Source organism: Gobius niger, assembly GCF_951799975.1.
Source record: "Gobius niger genome assembly, chromosome: 9".
In the NCBI taxonomy this organism is placed as follows: domain Eukaryota; kingdom Metazoa; phylum Chordata; class Actinopteri; order Gobiiformes; family Gobiidae; genus Gobius; species Gobius niger.
In genome coordinates this window covers 6,286,840-6,312,064 of record NC_136860.1, presented here as the reverse complement: position 1 = coordinate 6,312,064, position 25,225 = coordinate 6,286,840, and the positions used below count along the sequence as shown (strand labels likewise).

The 25,225-nt window shown below is 44.0% G+C and overlaps 1 protein-coding gene across 1 annotated transcript in view; it reads left to right on the top strand.

Moving 5' to 3' along the window:
- Nucleotides 1–25,209, top strand: part of LOC306967809 (protein ITPRID2-like) — a 45,852-nt gene extending 20,643 nt beyond the window's left edge. The window contains exons 5-7 of the mRNA XM_079562999.1: nucleotides 16,185–16,234; nucleotides 18,900–18,950; nucleotides 25,155–25,209. Of these exons, the coding sequence (XP_079419125.1) occupies nucleotides 16,185–16,234; nucleotides 18,900–18,950; nucleotides 25,155–25,198 (145 nt within the window). The 3' untranslated portion in view covers nucleotides 25,199–25,209. The remainder of the gene's footprint in view (nucleotides 1–16,184; nucleotides 16,235–18,899; nucleotides 18,951–25,154) is intronic.
- The last annotated feature ends 16 nt before the right edge of the window (nucleotides 25,210–25,225 follow it).

The following is a 25,225-nucleotide window of genomic DNA, read 5'->3' as shown; positions in this document are numbered from 1 at the left end:
TGTTTTGAGACCCATGTTGTGTGTACACTGGAAGAAGAAAAAAAGTCTAGCTAGCGTTCGTTTACGATGTTTACGATGTTTATTGATTTGGTCCTGTTTATCCGAACAGACCAGTTGCCCTGTCGAGTCCACTTGTGATGGCGAGCTGAGCCTAGAGCCCGGAGAAACAACCCAAACCTCTTCTGCGGTCTGGTAGGAGCCGTTGTGGCGCAGTCCTCTCCCACCTTTTCCTTCTCCGCCTTCCGCGTCCACATGAACTGAACTATTAACGCGTATGGACTAACTCACACTTGGAAATAACCCCAATGGACACTAAGCCATTCTTTGTAATGGAGTAAGAATTCAAACTTATTGTGGACGTAGTGTCGGTTAGGCGGGAGCGACGCGTTTTGGGGTTTTTGGACTGACCTATTTTTGTTTTGTTTTGTTTGATGCTGGTTGTTGTTTGCTGAAATAACCATGCTGTCTAAGTAACGAAAACACATTGTACTTCTATACCATAGTTTGTCTATGTGCTCCTGCAGGAATGTAAATATGTACATTTTGTAAATACCCGGTTTCCACTTAATAAGGCTCTGTGTGTTGTTTCTACACCTACACCTCCATGAGCGGATCTAGCTTCTGGTCCAGCCCAATTGAACCAGTATATTTAATCGTACATGCTACATGACTAAAAGTGGCGAGCTAGCCAGGAGGTTTTGGTGTAGTAAATAATACTGTTTGGTCAAATTTTTCGTTTGTTCAGTCTTACCAACGCGTTGACAAATATGGATGTGTTCGAATCGCTGGGGATTAAAATACCAAACGCGGTGATCGTGAGTAGTAATCCAAAATGTGACGTTGAGGAGGTGGAGTTTTTCTTGCTTCAGTATGGAGCGATAGAGCGATCTTTTCCAATAAATTCTCCCACAAGTGAATACCATGATATGCTTGTTGTTGAATTTAAGACTGGTACGCCTTTTGAATTATTGGGGCCAATTTTGCCACATACTTTTGAAACTGAAGATAACGAGTATTGCGTTAAAAGCTTATCTAAACTTTACGCGGAAAATGTTGGTTGCGCAAAGACTAAGACCTACTTAGCAGACTTAAAGAAAGTGGCTAAATTATCGGGTCAAGATTTCACAGAAGTATTACAGCAACTGATGGCCCAAATCACTGAAGAAGTTGGCGAGTTGCGCCCTGCTAAAACTGAAGGCTCTACAGAGGAACAGGGTGCATCACAAGAAGTCAAAATGGCTGCCACTCTCACTCCACCAAAAATCAAAATGGCGGTTTCTCCACCAATCCAAACCATGACTGCTCCTTCCCGAATGCCTGCACCTAATGTCCACATGTCTGCAAATGATTTGAATCCACCAGAGGTGCAGAGGTATGTTGTGGAGCATATTGTAAAAAGTGATGACATTAATGTTCGTTCATCTCACAGATTGCGAATGTTCTCTGGAAAAGCACCCCGTCCACAACATGAAGTGGATTTCGACACGTGGCGCTCCGCTGTGGATGTCATCCTCAAGGACCCAGCTGTTTCCGAATTCCAAAGGTCGCGACAAATCCTGGACAGCCTGCTGCCGCCTGCTGCAGATGTCGTGAAACACCTCAGTCCAGACCTGCCTGCCGAAACCTACATCCAGCACCTCGACTCAGCTTATGGGACAGTACAGGATGGAGAGGAGCTGTATGTCAAATTCATGGACACTCTGCAAGACTCGGGTGAGAAGGCTTCCGCTTATTTACAGAGGCTGCAAGTTACCCTCGGCCTGGCGGTAAAGCGGGGAGGAGTTAAACCCAGTGATGTAAACCGGCACCTGCTGAGCCAATTTTGCAGGGGATGCTGGGATAACACCCTCATTGCTGAGCTCCAGCTAAAACAACGAAAAGCCAACCCTCCTTCGTTTGCCGAACTGCTGCTGTTGTTAAGAACAGAGGAAGATCGTGATGCTAGCAAAGTGCAACGTATGAAACAGCATCTGGGAACATCAAAGCAAAAAGTCTCTTCACAAGCGCAGTTTGCAGTCGAAGAGGAACGAGGACTTGGTGCTGCTCTGTCCGCGCTCACAAAACAGGTGGCTGAGATGCAACGGCAACTGGCTGAGTTAACTGCCGCCAAGTCCCAGTCACAACAGTCCGGTGCTCCAATCCCAAGGTACCAGAACAAACGAGCTGCTCCGACTGCGTCCCACCCAAAGCCTGGATTTTGCTTTTGCTGTGGTGAAGACGGACACATAAGACCACAATGTGAGAACAGTCCCAACCAAGCACTTGTGAACACAAAGCGCAAACAGTTCAATGACAGAAAACAGGCATGGCAGAAACAAAATCCATCTTCTCACGAACATTTAAACTAGACTCAGTTCCTGTCGTGGGACACACAGGAGCTGTGCCGGACCCACACTGTCCCGCAGAGAAGAGGAAGAGAGCTGTCCAATGTGCAGGCCTACAGCCGACCAGCCCCGGGCCAACGACAAAGCTGCCTTGTGGGCTGATTGGATCGAGATGCACCGCGGAAGTTAGCATCTCAGGTCATACCTGTCATTGCCTGCTCGACACTGGATCACAGGTAACCACCATACCTGTATCCTTTTATAATGAACATTTGCATGCCCAACCGATACAGCCACTTCACGATCTATTGCAAGTTGAGGGTGCCGCTGGTCAAAACGTCCCTTATCTCGGCTATGTCAACATATCTGTGAAGTTTTCCAAAGACTTTGTTGGTGAAAGCTATGACATTTCAACACTCGCTCTCGTGGTCCCAGATACACACCCTGCTGTTTTAGCAACGGTTCTCATCGGCATGAACACTTTAGAGCCACTCTATGAACAGTATCTTGGCGAACACTCCACATTCCAACCCGCTGCCAACGGGTATAGAGCCGTTCTGAAGACTCTACAGCTGTCACACCAGCAGAAAGACCAGGGCAACATCGGAGCCGTAAGACTTCTCAGCAAGACCCCAGTGTGTGTTCCGGCCGGCCACACGATTGTGATCGAGGGCTCTGCGAAAGTCTCCACTCCACCGTACAGCCCCAGCGTCCTCATGCAACATCCTGCTTCCGCCTTACCCGGTGGCTTGTGTGTCAGCAGTTGCCTTGTAACTCTTCCGGCTCTCCCTCCATACAAGGTGCCAGTGGTCATCACAAATGAGTCAGAGCAAGACACATTTATTCCACCCTTCAGTGTCATCGCCGATCTGGAGTCGTACCACTGCATCCTCTCTGAACATCATGTGACCCAGCCGTCAGTTCCGGAACCATCCAACCTGAATTTAATGTTTGGGGAATCGCCGCTGTCATCTGAGTGGAAGAAGCGGGTCACGGAGAAACTCGAAAAGATCTCGGATGTATTCTCACAGCACGATCTGGATTTTGGATGCACGTCTGCGGTCAAGCATAACATCCCACTTCACGACAGTACACCATTCAAGCAGCGCGCCCGACCAATCCATCCCCAGGACTATGAGGCTGTCCGTCGCCATCTACGGGAGCTTCTGGAGGTCGGTGTGATACGGGAGTCGTCAGCTCCTTTTGCTTCGCCTGTCGTGGTCGTTAGAAAGAAGAACGGGGATGTCAGATTGTGCATCGACTATCGTAAGCTGAACCTTCAAACGATAAAGGATGCATACCCGTTACCCAACCTCGAAGAGTCGTTTTCAGCCCTTTCCGGGTCCAAATGGTTCTCAGTCCTCGACCTTAAGTCTGGTTATTATCAGATCGAGATGTGTGAAGAAGATAAGCCGAAGACTGCCTTTGTCACTCCCCTCGGATTTTGGGAGTTTAACAGAATGCCTCAAGGTGTCACCAATGCGCCGAGCACATTCCAACGCTTGATGGAACGCTGCATGGGTGATCTTCATCTGAGAGAAGTGCTGGTGTTCTTAGATGATTTGATCATATTTTCGGACACTTTGGAGGAGCACGAGCGTCGGCTTTTGAGAGTCCTGAACAGACTACGAGAATACGGGCTGAAGTTGTCACCTGAGAAGTGTCGACTTTTCCAGAAATCTGTTCGCTACCTGGGCCACATTGTATCGGAGAGCGGTGTTCAGACAGACCCAGAAAAGATTGAAACAATAAAAACCTGGCCGGTTCCAACAACCTTGAAGCAACTGAGATCCTTCCTGGGTTTTGCAGGATATTACCGCCGATTCATCAAACATTACTCCGTCATAGCCAAGCCACTCAACGACCTGACTCGGGGATATGCACCTGCCCGCAAGTCAAAGACTACAAAAGCCAGCAAAATGCCATTCTACAGTCCAAACCAACCGTTTGGAGAAAGGTGGAGTTCCACCTGCCAGTGTGCTTTTGAGACATTGATTGAGAATCTAACAACTGCTCCAGTGCTCGGGTTTGCAGACCCCTCTCGTCCGTACATCCTCCACACGGATGCCAGCGTGACGGGGCTTGGGGCTGCACTATACCAGGAACAAGAGGGCAGCTTGCGAGTGATAGCCTACGCCAGCCGTGGACTTTCTCAAAGTGAGAGTCGCTACCCAGCCCACAAATTGGAATTTCTCGCCCTTAAATGGAGTGTGACGGAGAAGTTTCAAGATTTCCTGTATGGAGCAGACTTTACCGTGGTCACCGACAGCAACCCGCTGACCTACATCCTAACCTCAGCAAAGTTGGATGCGACAGGACACCGCTGGTTGGCTGCTTTGTCCACGTATTCGTTTAAGTTGCTGTACCGGGCTGGAAAGCAAAATTTTGATGCTGATTTCCTCTCACGACGTCCTCACCTGTGTTCCAACGATGACTCTCCTAAAGACCATGAAGTTATCCACCAGTTCATCTCCCAGCACACTGCAGATTCGGATGCTGTCTCGGAGGATGTTGTACGTGCCGTCTGTCAAAGTCATCTGGTACAGAGTGGTCTCACGCTCGTCGAGTCTCTGTCAATTGCAGCTGATGCCATCCCTGACAGTTACAGCTCTGAAGGCCGCAACGAGCTTCCGGTTATCCCTGCTCTCGACATCAAAGAAAAGCAGTCCGCTGATCCCTGCATTCGAGAGCTGATCCATCAGCTTGAAACGGGGGAGAAGATCCCGCCCACTGCTCGGACGGAGTTACCTGAACTGCCTCTCTTGCTCAGAGAGTGGTCCAAGTTGGAGCTGATGGATGGGATATTATACCGGAGGAGGAGGGAAAATGACGACCTCGCATACCAACTCATTGTTCCGGAGGAGTTACGTCCACTGGTCCTGAAAAGCCTCCATGATGACATGGGCCACATGGGGATCGAACGTACACTCGATCTAGTTCGCACACGGTTCTATTGGCCCAAAATGGCAGTAGATGTGGAGCAGAAGATAAAGACCTGTGGCCGGTGTGTGCGGAGGAAAGCATTGCCAGAGAGAGCTGCCCCACTCGTCAGCATCACAACTTCCCGACCACTTGAACTCCTATGCATGGATTTCTTAAGCCTCGAACCGGATTCCAGCAATACTCGTGACATCCTAGTCCTGACGGATCATTTCACCAAATTCGCCGTTGCCATCCCCACACCCAATCAAAAAGCGAAAACTGTGGCGAAATGTTTATGGGAGAATTACATCATCTATTATGGCATACCGGAGCGGATTCACACCGATCAAGGTCAGGATTTTGAATCAAAGCTGATAAAGGAGCTGTGTGAAGTTGCTGGGATACGAAAGAGTCGCACAACACCCTACCACCCGATAGGAAATCCAGTGGAACGTTTCAACCGGACACTGTTGGCTATGCTGGGGACTCTCGAACAAAAGAAGAAATCCAGATGGAAAGAACATGTAAAACCACTGGTTCACGCTTACAATTGCACTCGAAACGAGGTCACAGGATTCAGCCCCTACGAACTCATGTTTGGAAGAACACCTCGCTTACCTGTGGACCTTGCATTCAACCTCCCTGTGCGTGAAACCCAGAACAAGAACCATTCGCAATATATTACAACTCTCAAATCCAGGTTGGAGGAAAGCTTCAGAATTGCTTCCAAAAATGCAACAAAGACTGCTGACCGAAACAAAGCTCGGTTTGACAAACGTGTGATTCCATCAGCGCTGGAACCAGGAGACAAAGTTCTCGTGAGAAACGTCCGCCTTCGTGGGAAGCACAAACTCTCCGACAAGTGGGAGCAGGGGGTTTATGTGGTGATCCACCGAGCTGGAAACCTTCCGGTTTATAAGGTCAAGCCAGAGAGCAGTGATGGACCAACGCGGACTCTGCATCGAGACCTTCTCCTTCCCTGTGGTCTACTTAAGGACGGTGACGAGGACATACCATCGGTCGGTAACTCACCTGTCCGTAAACCCAGAACTCGGCAGCAGAGTAAAAACCCAGAACTTTCCACAGACACTCCTGTTGAAGATGATGACAATGAGAGTTTGGTCTCCTTCAATCCCAGTCCACCTACGATGCAGTTTACAGTGGAGAAACATCACATGCCTGTTCCATGTTCACCCCTTGGACGGGAGAGCCAAAATGCACTGTTATCGTATCCTCCAGTGGAATTGGAGAACCAAGCCGAAGCAGCACCATCTCTGTCCAGTACTCAATCTTCAGTGGTCGAGTCCAGCAGCGAGGAGTCCGAGTCTGAGGTGGAAAACTTACCAGAAACTGTTGAAGCTGAACCTGTCGAAACCCAACCTGAAAATGACAATGACTTACTTGACATACCTACCAACTTACCTGAACCTGACGAGATACTTGCCGACGATCCTCCTGAAGAACTGAATCCTCTCGAACAACCCGACGATGACATTGACGTAGGTGACGTTACTCTCAGACGTTCAGTACGACATAGAGCACCACCTAAAAGATTACAGTATGTTTCCCGTGGTAATCCGTTGATTTCCGTTGTTCAAACAATGTTACAGAGTTTGTCCGACGCGTTAGTAGCCAGTCGTTACTAATAGTCTACTGACCTTTTTCACGTAGTCCAACTCTTTTACCATGCAACGGGACGTGCAAGATTTTAGGCCGGGAGGATGTAACCCACATAAAATCGTGCCTTTTTAGAATAAAATTAAATATGAAATTTCTAGTCTACCGTGGCCGCAACACGTGACCACACCCGCGCGCACCTTTTTCCCTCGCGAGATGTCCGTAGCCAATCACATCACAGTAGGGCTCCTATACAAGCTTCCTGTTTCTTCTCTCCGGCAGAAGGTGGGAGAGAAGCAACAGGACGGCTGCAACAGGTTCGTAAGCTCGCTCTACTTCGCTGTAGTTCTCGTTGATTTAAAAAACTAAACCTTCGTTGTACATTCCACGCCTGTAGAAGTCCGCTAACCGCCGCCGCAGATGCTGGGGTTCTCGCTGTGGGACAGATTATTGAGTGGAAATCGGTGAGTTGATGCATCAATGTGTTGTTTTGATGTAGCGCATTGCCTTGTTTTGAAACTGTCATGTTTGATACCTGTAATGTTTATGTGTGTGCGCAACACACTTTGTAGGTGTTTTGAGACCCATGTTGTGTGTACACTGGAAGAAGAAAAAAAGTCTAGCTAGCGTTCGTTTACGATGTTTACGATGTTTATTGATTTGGTCCTGTTTATCCGAACAGACCAGTTGCCCTGTCGAGTCCACTTGTGATGGCGAGCTGAGCCTAGAGCCCGGAGAAACAACCCAAACCTCTTCTGCGGTCTGGTAGGAGCCGTTGTGGCGCAGTCCTCTCCCACCTTTTCCTTCTCCGCCTTCCGCGTCCACATGAACTGAACTATTAACGCGTATGGACTAACTCACACTTGGAAATAACCCCAATGGACACTAAGCCATTCTTTGTAATGGAGTAAGAATTCAAACTTATTGTGGACGTAGTGTCGGTTAGGCGGGAGCGACGCGTTTTGGGGTTTTTGGACTGACCTATTTTTGTTTTGTTTTGTTTGATGCTGGTTGTTGTTTGCTGAAATAACCATGCTGTCTAAGTAACGAAAACACATTGTACTTCTATACCATAGTTTGTCTATGTGCTCCTGCAGGAATGTAAATATGTACATTTTGTAAATACCCGGTTTCCACTTAATAAGGCTCTGTGTGTTGTTTCTACACCTACACCTCCATGAGCGGATCTAGCTTCTGGTCCAGCCCAATTGAACCAGTATATTTAATCGTACATGCTACAGTAGCATAGCAGTTAGCACTCGTACTTCACAGCTAGAAGGTCCGTGTTCAATCCCTGGCCGGAGGGTGCCTTTCTGTGTGGAGTTTGCTTGTTGCATGTCTAAGGAGAGGGCACACCCAACGCTTATTTGGACTTTACGTTTGCCTCGATACTTAATTCGCCTGAACTTTACATTGTCTTATTTATTGCTCTGTTTTATTGCCTCAATGTTTACTCCAGCCCTGTGAGGCACCTCCTGTTGTGATGTTGAGCTATACAAAACCATTGATGGATTGATGGATGGATGGATGGATGTTCGGATGTTCTCCTCGTGTCTGTGTAGGTTTCCTCCAGGTATTCCGGTTTCCCCTACCACTAAAAACATGTACAATAGGCCTGAATGTATGTAGTGAATGAGTGGGTGGTTGGTGGTCAGAGGTGCCGACCACTGAGCATGGCGTGAATGAATAATGACGACAGTATAGTGTAGTAATGCACTACACGGGGCCCACTGATTCAGTCGGTTACCTCAAAAATATAGCAAACTTCGGGTGTGGGTTGGTCGGGTTTTTGTCCTAGCATTGTTGTCTTACAACATACAGTGCATTCTTATCCATAGATGCCACACAAAGTCCACTGTGTGTAGTTGAATGTTTAGTTTCATGGGGTAAACATATCATTAGCATGTTATGTTTAGATGTCACCTGGTCTATCACTTCTGTATGACTTTGATCACCGCTACAAATGCGGCACAATAAGCACATGCAAACGCACATGTGTGAAAATAATGCATCAACAAGAAGCAAGGTGAAACTAAAATGAAAGACACAGCATCTTATTAACCCGAGGAGAGCAACTTCTCGTAGCGTCAGGTAAAGGCTGCTCCACTTTAGTCCAAACTCTGTATAAAGAGTCGTCCATGACGTTTCCTGGTAAGTCCATGGTGATTTCAAAGGTTCCTCAGCAGCCCGTTTGAGTGATGGCCAGCTGCAGCGTGACTCAGGCCGCTGTTTTTTAATGTGTGCAAGTTCGGGTCAGAGTCGGCTAACGGAGACACTTTTGTTCGGGTCGGGTGGGTCGTTTGATTTACAGCGGGTCGGGTTAGAGCGGATCAGAAAAAAAGCCGACCCGCGCATCTCTTGTGTAGCGTAATAGAGGCTTGTAGCGCGCAATAGCAGTGTGAACCATTATTAGTATTGTATGTTCATGTTTAGCCGATGTTAACCGAGGACTGTTTGACCGGTGGTTGACCGTGTCATCGTTCAAAGTGGTCGGTTGTCGGTGAAAACCCCCCAAAAGTGACTAAATTACGCTATTACAGTGGACTAAATGCTAGTACTAGAACGTTTTGTGTGTAGTGAATACATTATCCAGGAAGGGGAATTGTCCCTTCACTTCAAATGTTCAGAGTGCTAAAGCCCCAAAAAATTATACATTATAGAAAAAATGTAAAGGGTAGCACATCGATGTAGTTCATATATCCAGACAAAGATACTCACATAGTTCTTTATTTGGTTACAACATAGTCATACAACATGAGCGTTTACCATCAGGCTGGTTGCTCAGACTTTGGTGTCTACCAGGTCTTACAGATGAACCAATCAACTCACAGTGCTTTGTACACAGACAATAAGAACGTACATATTTAACCCAGAAAACATTTTAAACTAACATCATCATTCAGTCCATGGGGTGCTATAGTGTTCAAAGTATGAATCCAAAACATTTTGCTTTGGTACAGCTTTTTAAGGATATTGTCCCCTCTTGTCCAAAGAATGGAGAACCGGGCGCGATTTGCTTCTTTGCCCCTTGTCCCAATACTCGCACTTCCACCCTCGCGCCCCTCCTTTGCGCCTTCTCGATGATGGGTGCGAGTGCGTAGGGTGTCCCAATCCTCCAGGGGGTCTTTTGCCCCGCCCCCTTTGTGCCCCTGATCCACACTTCGCGTCCCAATGGACTTTGGCGAAGCATTATTGCCCATAATTCTTTGCGGTACAGACCAAAGAGACAGAAAAATGGCTGCATCCGCGGATCTTGTGCTAAAAAAATATACTTTTAATGAAATATTTTAATTTATGTTTTGCTGTATATCTGTAAATACAATCAAGGTTTGCCATGTTACTTGGAAAGAAGCATAAATATCTGATGAATTATTACGATGATTTGCGCACCAGTATTTACGGACATTATGCAACAATTTCAATACTTTTTTTGTGCCGTCAAGTATAAATCCAATTTTAACTTTTCACTTCAACAAACTTTAGGATGTATAAAAACATAAAACTTACCAGATACCAGTTGGTTACCCACTCTACATTTAAAATAAAATTATACAGCGAGCTCAAATAAATTACTAATATCCAATATCAGGGGCCTAGCACCAAATTCTGGGCCCTGGGTACAAACTATCTTGGTGGACCCCCCCATATGAAATTCACATTTCATATTCGATATTCTTTGACCACATAGCCGTGTTTAGTGGTTTGACATACAGTTCATTTATATTCTATTAGAACTTTATTATATATACCTTAACGAAGTGACAAAATGGGTTGGCCAAAAAAGTGCTTCATATACAAACACATATCCAATCCAATGAGTACTAGTTCATGGTTTATTTGTTTTTGTTTGTTTGTTTGTTTGTTTCAAGTCAATGTTTGATTTGAAATTGCATCTGATTTGGCTTTCTGATTCTTTTATTTTGTTAAATAAAAGAACATTAGAGGGAGGCCAGATTAATATCTGTCTTTCCTAGCATGACATTACAGAGTTCACCTCAAGTCACTGCTGAGTTGAAGCGCACGGTGCTGAACGCCGGTGTGTGGGCTGAACCATTTAGCACATTTTTAAAGGGGTGTCAGGGCCTGAGATAATAACAATCATTATTGTTTGTGCAAACTTCTGTGTAGCAACCACTGTATTATAGCCCGGTTGTGTTCAGTTCTTATAGTATCAATTATGAGGAGACTTAGAAAGTACAATACAGAACGCTTTTTGCAGCATTTTTGAGGGCCCCTACCCTGCTCTGGGCCCTGGGTACTCAGTACCCTTTACCCCCCCAGTCCGACGCCCCTGTCCAATATACTTTTTTTTTAATGTGTTTTAACGTCAACTCATTAACTACTACTTTTTTTTTCACAGGGCCGGATGAAATTAAATTAAACTTTAAGTTTAGGTCCGGAAAGGACGTCAGCCGCATTGTCCCAATTCTGCAATTGTTGCACACTTGTGACCTGCACACTCAAACCCTTGCGTGCACTTCAAACAAGTGCACACTTTGTAGAGGAGGGCGCAGTGTGGGGATTAGGACAGGGCCTCAGTAGGGTTTGGCAATAGCATAGTCTATATTTCCTGTTCTAATAGCAGTCTTGTGTTCTGAGATCCTTTGTTTTAATTGTCTTTTTGTCTGAATAACGTATGCAAGCCACATGGACAGAGGAGGACTTACAATTGATTACTTGACTTTCACTTGACTAAATTTTCTTCCAGTATGTGGATGGTTAAAAGATTTTGTATTTGTTGTGTTGTTCCAGCACAATTACCACATCTGTGCGTCCCAGTTGTTGTCAGCCATGTTAGAGAGGTCTGAGGTCTGTTCATGTTCCTGTTGGTGCTTTTCTGAATGCAAATGTTGGTGGGTTTTTACTAGAGGTGGGCATAGATTATTTTTTTTAATCTAGATTAATCTAGATTAATTCTGAAATTAATCTAGATTAATCTAGATTAATCTAGGAAAGGACGTCAGCCGCAGATTAATAGATTAATCTAGATTAAAATGTCTCGCTTGAATTCTGCCGAAACCATTCAGAATATGTGTGCTACCCAAATAATGACTAAAAGTAAGTCTTTGAGAACGAGTTTCTCAAGTCAGGTGGTGCATTAGACCAGGACTTTTATCGATACTCCTTATCGATCCGGGACTTTAATGGTGCTCTTATCGGTACTTTAAAAGAAAAAAGAAAAACGTTAGACAGAGGCTACTGTATATAGGCAATGTAGCCTAGGCCAATATTTTTTATTAAACTTTTTTATTACACATTTACTCTGCACTTGGACCTAATGTATTCCCAATTTGTGCAAACACTTAATATATGGGAGGTAAAATACAAGTATAGACCAAAATATAAAGTGTAATATTTTTGAAAATAATCTAGTAAGTAAAGGATTAAGTGTCTTACATGTTTTGTTAATCAGGCTGTTGGTTAGATTTGGCTGGAGCTATTGGGCCTGAGCCTGAAGGAAAACTGCTGTAAAATAATGACCTGGAGCCACTTTCAGCTTGTGTCCAGTGGGTCAACACCGGCCGCACTGACACGTGTGCGCGTTCACGCCACGTGTGCGTCGTTTGCGGAACAAATAGACTCGAATCGGGTATTTGTGACAGTGCGAGGCTCTGTTCAATATGAAGGCGTTACGTTTCCCTTTTTACAGCGGGTCAGCGGCAGCAGCTCGGGGGGTGTCGCAGCGTGTCCTTCCCGTGCACACCTGTCTCACCGTGCACACCTGTCTCACCGTGCACACCTGTCTCACCGTGCACACCTGTCTCACCGCGCACACCTGTCTCACCGTGCACACCTGTCTCACCGCGCACACCTGTCTCACCGTGCACACCTGTCTCACCGCGCGCACCTGTCTCACCGTGCACACCTGTCTCACCGCGCACACCTGTCTCACCGCGCACACCTGTCTCACCGCGCACACCTGTCTCACCGCGCACACCTGTCTCACCGTGCACACCTGTCTCACCGCGCACACCTGTCTCACCGCGCACACCTGTCTCACCGCGCACACCTGTCTCACCGCGCACACCTGTCTCACCGCGCACACCTGTCTCACCGCGCGCACCTGTCTCACCGCGCACACCTGTCTCACCGTGCACACCTGTCTCACCGTGCACACCTGTCTCACCGTGCACACCTGTCTCACCGTGCACACCTGTCTCACCGTGCACACCTGTCTCACCGTGCGCACCTGTCTCACCGCGCGCACCTGTCTCACCGCGCACACCTGTCTCACCGTGCACACCTGTCTCACCGTGCACACCTGTCTCACCGCGCACACCTGTCTCACCGTGCACACCTGTCTCACCGTGCACACCTGTCTCACCGCGCACACCTGTCTCACCGTGCACACCTGTCTCACCGTGCACACCTGTCTCACCGCTGCAGAAGGAGGCGCGTAGCGGGGCAGGTCCGACACCGCGCTCTCGTGCGGGGCTTTTAGTGCTTGTTTTAGCGCGGGTGATGCGACCCCGTTAGCCCGACTGTTCTCACAGAAACAGTAAATAAACTCACTGTGGATCAGTCGTAGAACCTGCTGCTCTTCGACTCTTTAGCCGATTCTCACTCGTCTGGTCATAGCGTCCATTTGGCAAAACTTAATCCATAACAAAAGTAGCTCCAGCATCCGCGTGGCAGTTGTTTTGGTTTCAGAGGAATCACGTAACAGCGAGGCTGCGCGTGAGATGCATTCATGGACCGTAAGAAGTGCGGGAAAGGCGAGTTTTTCACAAATGCGCGGAAAAAACTGACAAATAATTTGCAGTCTGATACACTTTGCTTGCGCCAGAGGCCTCAGGCCGGAATACTTTAAGCCCTGCATAAAATATCACGGTGAAAGTCATCATAGCAGAGTATAGACCCAGCTCCCAACCCAGCTTTGAGAATAGATTAACGGCGATATTTTTTTTATCGCCCGATAAGAGTCTCGCGTTAACGCAGCACGTTAACGCCGATTACGGCCCACCACTAGTTTTTACACATATCCACATCATTTGTAAAGTTTGATCTTAGAATAGTGTATATTCCTGCTTGGGTTAAGTATAACATCCTCTTCCCATCTTCCTACGACCAGTCCTGCCACAGATGGCACTGATGCTACTGATGCTGTTCCCATAGCAGTGCCGGCTTGTTGAAGATAAAAACTTGATAAAAAAACCCTTATCTCCGAATCTAGAAAAAAATCTGTGATTTTTATCAAAACTAGCCTCTGTTAACTTAGTATTTCTCAGGAGCCGAGGCTCTAGAATTAAACCGTTTTCACCTACGGAGAGCTTAGAGTCTCACCTTTCAAATGAGCCATAGCTGTGTCCATAGCTATAACACAGAATACGCTGTGGTGCTACAAATATGATGGAAAATTGTCTGGATTGTTGGCACTCTACAGCTAAATCCCCAAAACAGCCTCAATGTGTTAAGGTGGCATGAAAAATTTAAACATACAATGTTTTTTTTATAGTCCCTATAAATGTATACGTTCTTACAATAAATGTATACCTCTTGCATTGGGTCTGTACGATAACATGAGTGAAATTATCAAACCAAATGCGAATGTCCACGACCACATTTCTCATTCTCCAAGCCCAGCATTGTCACATGGGTCACAAGTTTTAGAATAAAAGAAACTCTTTGGAGCCAGGCTTTTGAGCAGAGCTTGCGAGCTGCAAGTCTCCATTGGAATCAGTTTTACAAAGTTTCTTTTGGAGTCTCCCCTGGCCACCAGGGAGTAGTATTGCAGCAATGTCTGCTCCCGCCATGAGGACCAAAGAGAAGTGCTTTCCTCGCCTGTGGGTTGGGAGGCTGCAGCACTGTAAAACAGTGCCATTAGGTGGAGGCAGCCAGGTGGACTGCAGTTTTCCTCAGGTCAAGTGATGTTGTAACATGACTTACCGGCTGATTCACGATGATGCCGTTTCCTACCGTTGGAGGTTGGACAACGCCACTGTCTCCAGTCTGACTTCTTCAGTACCTCACAAAGATGCATTATCCCGATACCTGCCCTGAGGCATGTTTCCAAACTTCAATTACCTCTTTTCTCCAAGTGTTTGCTGTCCTCTGTACTGGTCCGACTTCCACCAGTAGGACAACAGCACCAAACCCTGGGTAATTCAGTCTGCAGGATGCATCACAGCAACATCACAGTGGGCTGATTTCAGTTTAACTCAAGAAGACCTAATGAACTTTTTTGGATTACTTGAGCAGTATGTTTAGGTGCTGTGATGTTAAATGCTATTGAAAACTTTGAATTGTACAAATTGTGCTCAACAAATAAACTTTCCTTTACTATATCTATATATACTATATATATATGATTGCAATTTACACTGTTGAATTTAAATACAATATCTTTAAAAAACATACTACAAGTACAACTTCTCATTACCAAAATAATAAATCTCATTTCCGAAATGGAATTATCAATAACACAAGTCTTGTTGCGGTGTTGCGAAAATGAGATTAATCGCTGAAAAATGTTTAAAATTGTTAAAAATTGAAAAAATTGATTAAAAATCAATTTCCTGAAAAAACTGCATTAATATATGCTTTTTGAGAATGTTGATGAGCTTAATGCAGGGGTGTCCAAAGTGCGGCCCGGGGGCCAAATACGGCCCTCAGACCAATTTTTGTTGGCCCTTGGCCTTTTTTCTGAATCAGTAAATATCAGAGATGGTCCTTTTTATTTGAAATGTAATAATTCGACACAATTCTAACCTAACTAACCTAGTTGTTTCTAACCTAACTAACCAATAAAATGTGCTCTGTCTCACATTTTATTGTGAGACACCCCTGGCTTAATGAGACACTTGTCTGCGCGACTGACCCGTGGTTGAGCCCACGGAGCGGATGGGTGTGTGTGTGAAAAGGAAAAGGACTAAGTATGTCCACACAAAAGTATTGCAGTAGTTTACACATCCTCTCTCAACCCCTGACACGCAATAACGGCCTTTACAGCCTTCTTGTTGTCACCGGCGGAAGGTTCCCGAGTGTGGCTGTGCGTTACTGTAGCAACAGGACCCGGAGCCAACATGGCAGCCGCGCGCATGTATGGTGGCTGCAGAGCGACGTGAGAGTCTTAGCAAACAGCGGCGCTAAGCACACACATAAAGCGTTGCGTAACCGCACCGTCATGAAGTTTGTCCCATTGATAAGAGCCGCCGCTTGTGTAAGAGCGAGCGCCGGTGCGAGAGCGGCTTCACAAAGTGTCGTCTTTTAGCCTGGTCAGCGTGGAGGAGGCCTCGCCATGCTCAGGCAAAGTACACCCGCTCCTGGGACAGTTAGCTCAACTCAGGAGGTATAGTTCCTAACCCTCCTCTGTCTGCGCAGGACGCCGATCGGAGCCTCCCTGGACGAGCACACCGGCTCCCCGAGCAGAGGTATGCACTCACACTCCACCGGGACAGCAGATGGCGCTCTGACAGGGACTGGTCCACTCCTCCAACTCAGCATCACTTGGGAATAGACTTTTGTGTTAGATTTAATGACTAATGAACCTCAACCTGATGAAGGCTTGTGTACCAGATGTTAGCGTAAGGTTCCAATGTCAGGCAGATGTTCTAGCCTTGTGAACAAACTGTAGAGCAAAGAGAGAAAGACTTTGTGCGACTGAATTCTACTGGTTCTGCCCTCGAAAATGAGGTACAGCATGTCCTTCACTTAGATTTAGTTGGGGACAGTTGTGTTTTTGAAGCCGCTATCCAATATCATATTTTTTCCAGTATCTGATCGGTGCAGCCATAGGGAAAACAACAGCAGCTTTTTATTTGTACGTTTTTGACTTTTTAGTAAGTTAGCATGGCGCCCTCACTTTCCATCACAGAGGCCTCTATGATGCTCCAGGATTTATTGTTTTTAGGTAGGTAGGTTGTTAGGCAGTTTCTGGTAGGTTTTCAATGCTCACGGACGCATATGTTCATTTCATTTTTTATTTATTTTCATTTATTTATTCATTTGAGCAGAAACGTATTTAAAACATTTTTACAGAAGAAAGAAAACAAAGCAAGACTATTGTGCTCACAAGGAGTACTTATAATAAAGCTACCCCTTATCTCTCATTCAAGTAACATCACATTAACTTTCAGCTACACTCATGCAAGAAACCGATGCATGAGTCTGTGCTTGTATGAATATAAATCGTTTATGATCGTACAAAATGTCATAAAGGATTTATCGTTTACAGTCGTACCAAAATAAATACACGGTATGGTACTTGAGACTTCATTCTGATCATACAAAAACACACATACGTTTCAATATCGCTCAGCCTTGCTATACCAAATATACCCATGTGTACAAGCTCGGCATAATCATACAGAAATAGAAACTATTTGCCTGTAGTCATACACTTAAGATTGACAGGGGAAAAAATGACATGTATACCATATTTTCCGTACTGTAAGTCGCTCCGGAGTATAAGACGCACATAGCCATATAATGCCTAATGGGATCAAAACAGGTGTCTGTTATGTTAACGTCACATAAACAGTTCAGAGATAACTAAAGCATAAGGAACATACCACTGCACCGTTGACAAACCTCTCCCAAAGTCGTTCGTCGTTCGTCTAAACGTGGCCATCGAGCTTTTAGCCCGTGATTAGCTTTGTTTTGTTTTCTTCTAAAAGTAACCTCCGCTTCTCGCTCACTCCTAGCTTTCTTTTTGCTGCTCGATTAGCCTGCAGTGCCCTTTAGTGGCAAAATTATATAATTGAATTTAAAAAAAAAAATCCACATGTTAGTCGCTCCGGAGTATACGACGCACCCCCTGCCAAACTATGAAAAAAGTGCGACTTATAGTCCGGAAAATACAGTACATCCGTACATTATACATACGTATATGTAATGTGTTTTTGTCCATAGTCATGAAAAACTTGAACAAACAAGCTGACCTCACTTTAAGGTCACACAAAATGAATCTGAAACGCACTAAACTTCCTGGGGTCAATGCTCAATGATACATTAGGGTCTTAACTTTCTTTATAATACTAATACGGTATTCATATCCAGGCAACCACACACAAAAACACAAGTGTGTGCCTATCTATGAATGTAATAGCAATTATGATACTTCACTAACAGACTTTATAAAGATAATGGCTTTACACGTTCTTTTAAAGGAGCTAGATACTCACCACTGCCACCTCTGGTCATACATGTAACTGCACCTTGTATATTAAGCTCGTGCATGACGGCACTTCGGACCCGAATTAACAACTTTCTGAGTGACAGAGCAGGATTTCAGAGGCAGTTGTGGTGAACAGGTCTGAGCTCATTCTACACATTAGGACATGGCTGGAACATGTAGGGGGAGGGAAATTCATAATTTTAACATTTTTAAACTGTATAGTCCCTTTAAAGTGTCCTAGAGTTTTGCTCCATTTAGTCTCTTCTATCTAACTCATTCTACAATGTTATTCCTGCTTGAGAGATACACATACTTTTAAAGGTGGTGTGAACACAATGTTTTCTCATCACAAATTCTCTTCTTAAATGATAATTTCCTTCTCTACTGTTCTCTACTACTCTACAGTTTTAAATTCAATCAAGTCCTAAATTTTCATTACATGAGATGTTAAAAACAGCACATTTGTATGATCCCTAAAACCAACATTATGAACAATTCTTATGGCTTTTTTCTTAAAGGGACTGTACGCAGTTTAAAAATGTCAAAATGATGTATTTCCCTTCCCCATACATGTTCCAGCCATGTCCTAATGTGTAGAATGAGCTCAGACCTGTTCACCACAACTGCCTCTAAAATCCTGCACTGTCACTCAAAAAGCTGTTAATTCGGGTCCGAAGTGCCGTCATGCACGAGCTTAATATAGAAGCTGCAGTTACACGCATGACCTGAGGTGGCAGTAGTGAGTATAACCTGGCTAACTTGCGTCTAGCCCCTTTAAGTTTGTAGAGTGGATCTAAGTGAGTTATATAGGTCATACGAAAAACCCTACAAAACAATTGATCCTGGAGCGTTGTAGAGGCCAAAGAACTCGACGGTGTTATTTGAAATGAGTAAGTAAACGTGAGTCTGTTGTGCTGCAGGGCTGAGGAACGGCTGCAGTTTTGAGGATGACCTGTCTCTGGGAGCTGAAGGTTAGTGCCACTCACTCAAAAATTCTTTTATTCTTTCTTTTATTTCTCTGCACGTGAGGATAGCGCATGTCAAGCTGGGCTTACACTTTGGAATTTTAGAGACAGTTTTGTATCATTGTGACATCAAGCAGCGCACCTACACCGCTGCTTTAGTCTGCGTTGTTGACACATGCTTTAGCGAACAAATGCCACACAAAAAAGGCAGTTTTCTACATGCGGCTATTGTCCATGGGTTTTTCAGGTGGAAAAAGTCTTGTTTTATCAGAGAAATGGCGCAGTGAACTTTTCCAGGCTAACTTTTCCAGTGCGACTGATGATGCCCTGGCTATAAGCATGCACAGCGCCCCCTGCTGACCTTTACGTTTCCCGAGCCAACTCGTTGCCTTCAGAGCGTGTTTTAAGATGGATTTTAACACTGTAGTGAACGAGTTTGCTGAGCAGAAGGCTCAGCTAAAGGTTACTTCACACGGGTGAGTGAATTTTTTTTATTTTTTTTATTTTGTTCGTGTCTGTTTGCTTTTTGATGAGGCCATTGTTGTGCTGTAAGCTAACGTGGTGTGTTCAGTGGGTTGGATTTGTTTGTGTTTTGTTTTTGGTCGTAAGTTGTGTGTGCAGGTTACGGATAATATAACGTAGTCATTGTCCATGGCACTAATGACCGTGTGTGTGTTCTTCTTTCCCTCTGGTCAAATGTGTGTGTGTTTGGATAATGTTGCTAGTTGTCATTGTGTTGCTAGTTGCTGTAGAGGTAGGCTCTATGGGAAAGGGATTTATACAAGAGGCATTTATTTATATATTGCCTGTCTGCAAACCTCTTTTCTTTTTTTCTTTGATGGCATTTTTCTTGCTTTTTGCCTTTTCTCCCCCCTGTGCTTTGGGAGGAACACAGCTTGTCAGTGACAATGAGTCTGAATATTTACAGATTAAAGATGTCATAAAGGCCATACACAGCCATAGTGTAGAGCTGTGGTAGACTGTCCCAGAAGGAAATGTCTGGACTGGAGTGGATCCTGATTACAGACAAGGCTTGGGGCTTGTCATGTCCCTGATGTGTGTCGTCTGTAGGACGTCCCTGTGTGAGTGCACGGGACACCTGTGTGAGCACCTATGTGCCTCATAGTAAGCAGAGAAATGCATGAGGCCCTCCACACAATAGCCTCCTAATGAATGCGTCCTGTGCTCTGGAATGTCCCACACCTGCTGCACCGAGGGAGGGCTGGACCTCCCGGAACGGAACACTCCATTCAGGATACCTGTTATTTTCACTGTGTTGGTTCTATAGATATGTTACAATTTCAGTTTTACGGTCACTTCTTCTTCTTGCTTAATGCCGGTCAGCACCCGTTGTTTGGGTGCATTCATGTCACTCAATCATTGTAAGAAATATAGTTAGGTAATCATTCTAAATCTAGAAGTGTTATACAGGTGCTCGTCATATAATTGGAATATCATGAAAAAGTTGATTAATTTCAGTAATTTCATTCAAAAAGTTAAACTTTTATAATGTATTCATTCATTCCGGACATATTTCAAGTGTTTATTGTTTTTAATTTTGATGTTTATAACTGAAAACTAATGAAAACCCCAAATCAGTATCTCAGAAAATCAGAACATTGTGAAAGGTTGAATATTGAAGACACCTGGTGCCACACTCTGCTCAGGTAACTGACTCCAAACCTCTGCAAAGGCCTTTAAATGTTCTCTCAGTAGTTCTGTAGGCTACACAATCATGGGGAAGACTGCTGACTTGACAGTTGTCCAAAAGACGACTATGACATCTTGCACAAGGAGGGCATGACACAAAAGGTCCTTGCTAAAGAGGCTGTTCACAGAGCTCTGTGTCCAAGCACATTAACAGAGAGGCGAAGGGAAGGAAATGATGTGATTGTGAAACGAAAAATTTGGTGGAGCTTCACAAAGGGTGGACTACAGCTGGAGTCAGTGCTTACCATAACCACCTCGCACAGACGTATGCAAGACATGGTTTCAGCTGTTGCATTCCTTATGTCGAGCCTCTTGAACAAGAGACGGCGTCAGAAGTGTCTCGCCTGGGCCAAAGACGAGTGTTAAAGGTTTTATCATTTTTATAATTTCTCACATTTTGTAACATTCCATGTTCGAGTCTCAGCCTTTTTTTTCTATACTATGAGCTACTGTTGCATATCAAAAGGGCCAAGAGCGGCTTTTGCTTTGAAGGCACTTGTGTAACTTAGTAATTACAGATGATACGTATTCCGAAACATTTAAAGAAAAGAGTGAGTTTCCAGTATTTACCTAAATGTTTACAGTTTCATTTTACGTTCAGGAAGAAGAAACAAAATCTGCTAAAAAGTGACTCAATAAGTGCATGTAGAAAGAAAGCTTTTGCAGGGAAATGTATATAAGGGCAAGTATGATGATAAAACCCAAATTGTGATCTGATCTTAATAACTGCGTTTCCATAACTGGATTTTAATGCACATTTGAACTTTCGCACAAGTAATGAGTGATGGAAACGCCATATGTTGCAATTAAAACCCTTTCTTCGCATTATAAGTTTATCCGCTCGCTCAAGGTGGTTTTTGACTTTTCAGAATAAGCATCATTGCACATTTTTGTAAGATCGGAACAGATTATTATTATTAAGCTAAATAAATCTGCTACCAATTTCTTTTTACGTTGTAGTGATATTATGTAAACATGATTCCCAGTTGTCCGGATACATGTCCAAAACCAAGTCCTCAGCCTAAAGTTTTTTTAATTTTGGATAATGGATCAGTCAATTGATCAAGTAACAATTTATAGAGTTTAGAGGTAGTCCCTTTTGTACTAATAAGTTATTTACGGAGCAATGCTTCAACAGAGCTACCTAAAGAGCGAATGAGAGGGCCTCCTTATAAATATATAATTATATTTAGCGACCATCTGGTCAAAACTTGGATAACTATTAGTCTTTGCAGCAAATAGATTTTGAACACTTGAGATTCCCCTTTTCGCCACTGCTGCCAGTCAACTAATTCCCTACCCAGGAGATTACTGTAGTAGCCTGACTGCAAGTAATGTTCACCTTTTCTTTTGTCATGGCACTACAAGCCACAAAATTCACTATTTCCCCTCACACTGACATTAGACACAGTGACGTTCTATTTTTCCCTTCAAAAAGCAAACAATTATGGGACAAAGCAGTTAATAAAGCCGGGAGCCAAAAGGTAAGAAGAGGTGAGGATAGAGGACACCCCTGTCGAGGACCTTACTGTAAATGAGATTCACTCTAAGTCCGGATTCCAGACTGCAGACAGTGTCACTCAGATGTCATTCTGATGTGTGAATGGCATGTAAACTGCAGACGGAAGACGAGTCTATTAGTGAATGAGACCCTTCTCTTTTAGAGTCCTCTTAAAGCGTGTAAGTCAGTATTCAGTAATAGCGTCCCTAAACCCTCGCACAAAGGCCATAAGCTGAGCAAGGGGCCATCCATGTCCCGAGCATGTTCTCCTGCAGTGGATTGCAGGAAAGGAAAAGAGCAAACAAAAGAGGATATTGTGTACCTGTCACTAGTGTTGATTTCCCGTCACAAAGGCCGCCTGCTGCATGCACACAGGTTCTGGGAAAGGAAAGTATAGCCCTTGAGTCAGTGTCACGGTGTCTTTGTGTTACAATTGAACATTTTAATTATGCCTGGGTTTCATTTGCCAATTAGTTGTTGTTTTTTGGAGTATAGTCTGTGTTAAAATTATAAGTTGTTGACAAAATCCTTCTGATTGTTCCAATGAAAGAACAGGTAATTCAGAAATTGATTGAGACAAAGGACATCATTATTATAAATTTCCGCTAGTTTCCAGACATGGAAAAACAATAGCTCATATTTGGACCTGGCATGTACTTAATGTCTTTGTTATTATTGGGCTCATCCACATTGAACTAAAAACTGGCAGAGTGAACAAAGCGAGCCTGAAGTTGTGAGTGCCAGCACTTCTTGTCCTCTTCATTTTCCTCTGGAGATGAGCTGTTTGAATGATCATCAGTTCTAAAGATTCCATGGTGGACTCCAAATTCCTGGAACGTTTTTGTTAATAACTTGATGTGTGTTGAAAGGTCAGCTGGCTGTTTTGAAGCTAAGGGCTAATATACAATAATTAATTAAATACAAATAAATTGCTAAATAAAATTCTATAACTATAAACAAGATGGTTGATTTTAGGCAGATTTGTTGATATTCGCTGCACTATTTAAAATGTTATTATTCATCAAATCCATTTGAGCTTTAAGACAAACATGCCTGCCTATCTAAAGGGCGCCGTAGTTTTTACATCTTAGATTCAGTATTTAACACGCGGTGTTCGATCATCTATCAGGAACGTAATCTTTCTAAAATATGATTATTCAAATGGGTCTGAGATCATCCTAATGGAAAATGAACGGGAAGCACTAGCCCTAACACCCATATGAATTGTCTATTTTGTTATTTCTTTCAAAAAACATGGATTGTCCATTGACTTATGGAGGCATCTGCCCTCCATCTGAAATTACAACCTCAAATTCTAAATTATTGTAATTTATCGTGGATAGAAGGTATGAGGAAGATGTCACAGCATGGCAAAAGATACACACAGTGCGACACAAGTCGAGCCAAAATCTAGTCCATATGGATGTTTTTTCACAGCAAATTGTTTAGTAGAAGTGAACAGCACTTGTTGCTAATGTTAGCACATGTAGCATGAAGCTAATGTTTTCTTCCTGGTTAGCATTGTCTGTTTTTTAAGAACTTATGGGCTGTTGAGCCATTTTGCTCCACTCCATGTCTCTGTATTTTTATTAAGTAAAACAAAATATACACATAAGTCAGCATTTGTTACAGTAATGGTGGAGATATGAAATGTTTTTTTTATCCTTTTTCTTTTTCCTCTGGCTGCTTCAAACATGCTATGGGCGATTCCAGAGAGGCCATCTGTATCTATGGTTCCTAACCTGCTAACTGCATCCATTTCACATATTCACTGTATAATTTGCTGTTAAATTTCACGTGAGGTTACGATGAGCAGAGATATGTGAGGGAGCTCTTAGGTATTTCTTCAGGAGACAGTCCAGTGGTCGTGTCTTTAAAATTAATGTGCCGCCATGTTAGTGTGAAAAGCAACACATGGAACAGAGCTCATGACAAGACGTAGCCTGCTCCACAAAGAAAACACTGGGAGTTCTGTGAAGAGGCCGAGAGCCACTCTTCAAATTCCTTCATCATAAAATAAGCACAAAATACCCCATCTGCATCGGCAAAGCTAACAGCAAAAATATGTATCAGGGACGCCATAGGTTTGCAAGAATGTTAAGAATTGACTCGACATCGCATCTCTTTTGGATCTTATTCTGTTTAGCTGCTAACCCTGAAGTTTCGATCTCTACTGTTTCTTGTATCAGTTTTGCAGTTCGTTTATCAATCTTCTCTTAAATATTAATGCCTAAATATTGATATTAGTCTGCAAGTGATTTAGATCACTGTACAAATCACAATTACTCTGATCTATCGGCCTTGTTGTGAGGGGGGTAAAGGGTACTGTGTACCCAGGGCCCAGAGCAGGGTGGGGGCCCTAAAAAGTGCTGCAAAAAGCGTTCTGTAATGTACTTTCTAAGTTTCCTCATAATTGATACTATAAGAATTGAACACAACCGGGCTGAAATACAACGGTTGCTACACAGAATTTTGCACAAACAATAATGATGGATGAATTTAAAAATGTGCCAAATGGTTCAGCCGGCTTCAAATATGGTGCGAGACTAAATGTGGCTGAATATTCCACCACCAATTTAAATATCTATATCACTACCGAGATTAAAGTTTATTCAATTTCTGTAACTGAAGCCAATCCAGATGAAATTTCAAGTCAAACATCGAGTACACAACAAACAAAAACAAAACAATGTATCCAGGACTAATCTAGATTTTTAGGTCGCTGTTTATAATAAAGTTATAATAGAAAATAAATCAACTGCACTGTCAAACCACTGTTATGTGGTTAAAGAACTATGAGGTGGGTCCAAAAAGATAGTTTGTACCCAGGGCCCAGAATTTGGTGCTACGCCCCTGGGGATGGACAATAAAACGGTTGCTCTGGATATCGCATAAACCCACCCCTCATGCACCGGACACATCTTAAACACACACCAATCACTGTGAGGGTATGTCTTTTACACGTTATTCTCGGATCTAAACCTTTTCTGTGTTTGCAGCTAACCACCTGCTGTCCAGCCCCGGCCGGAGTGATCCTGGGTGAGTGTCACGTGTGTGTGTTCTGTAGCGG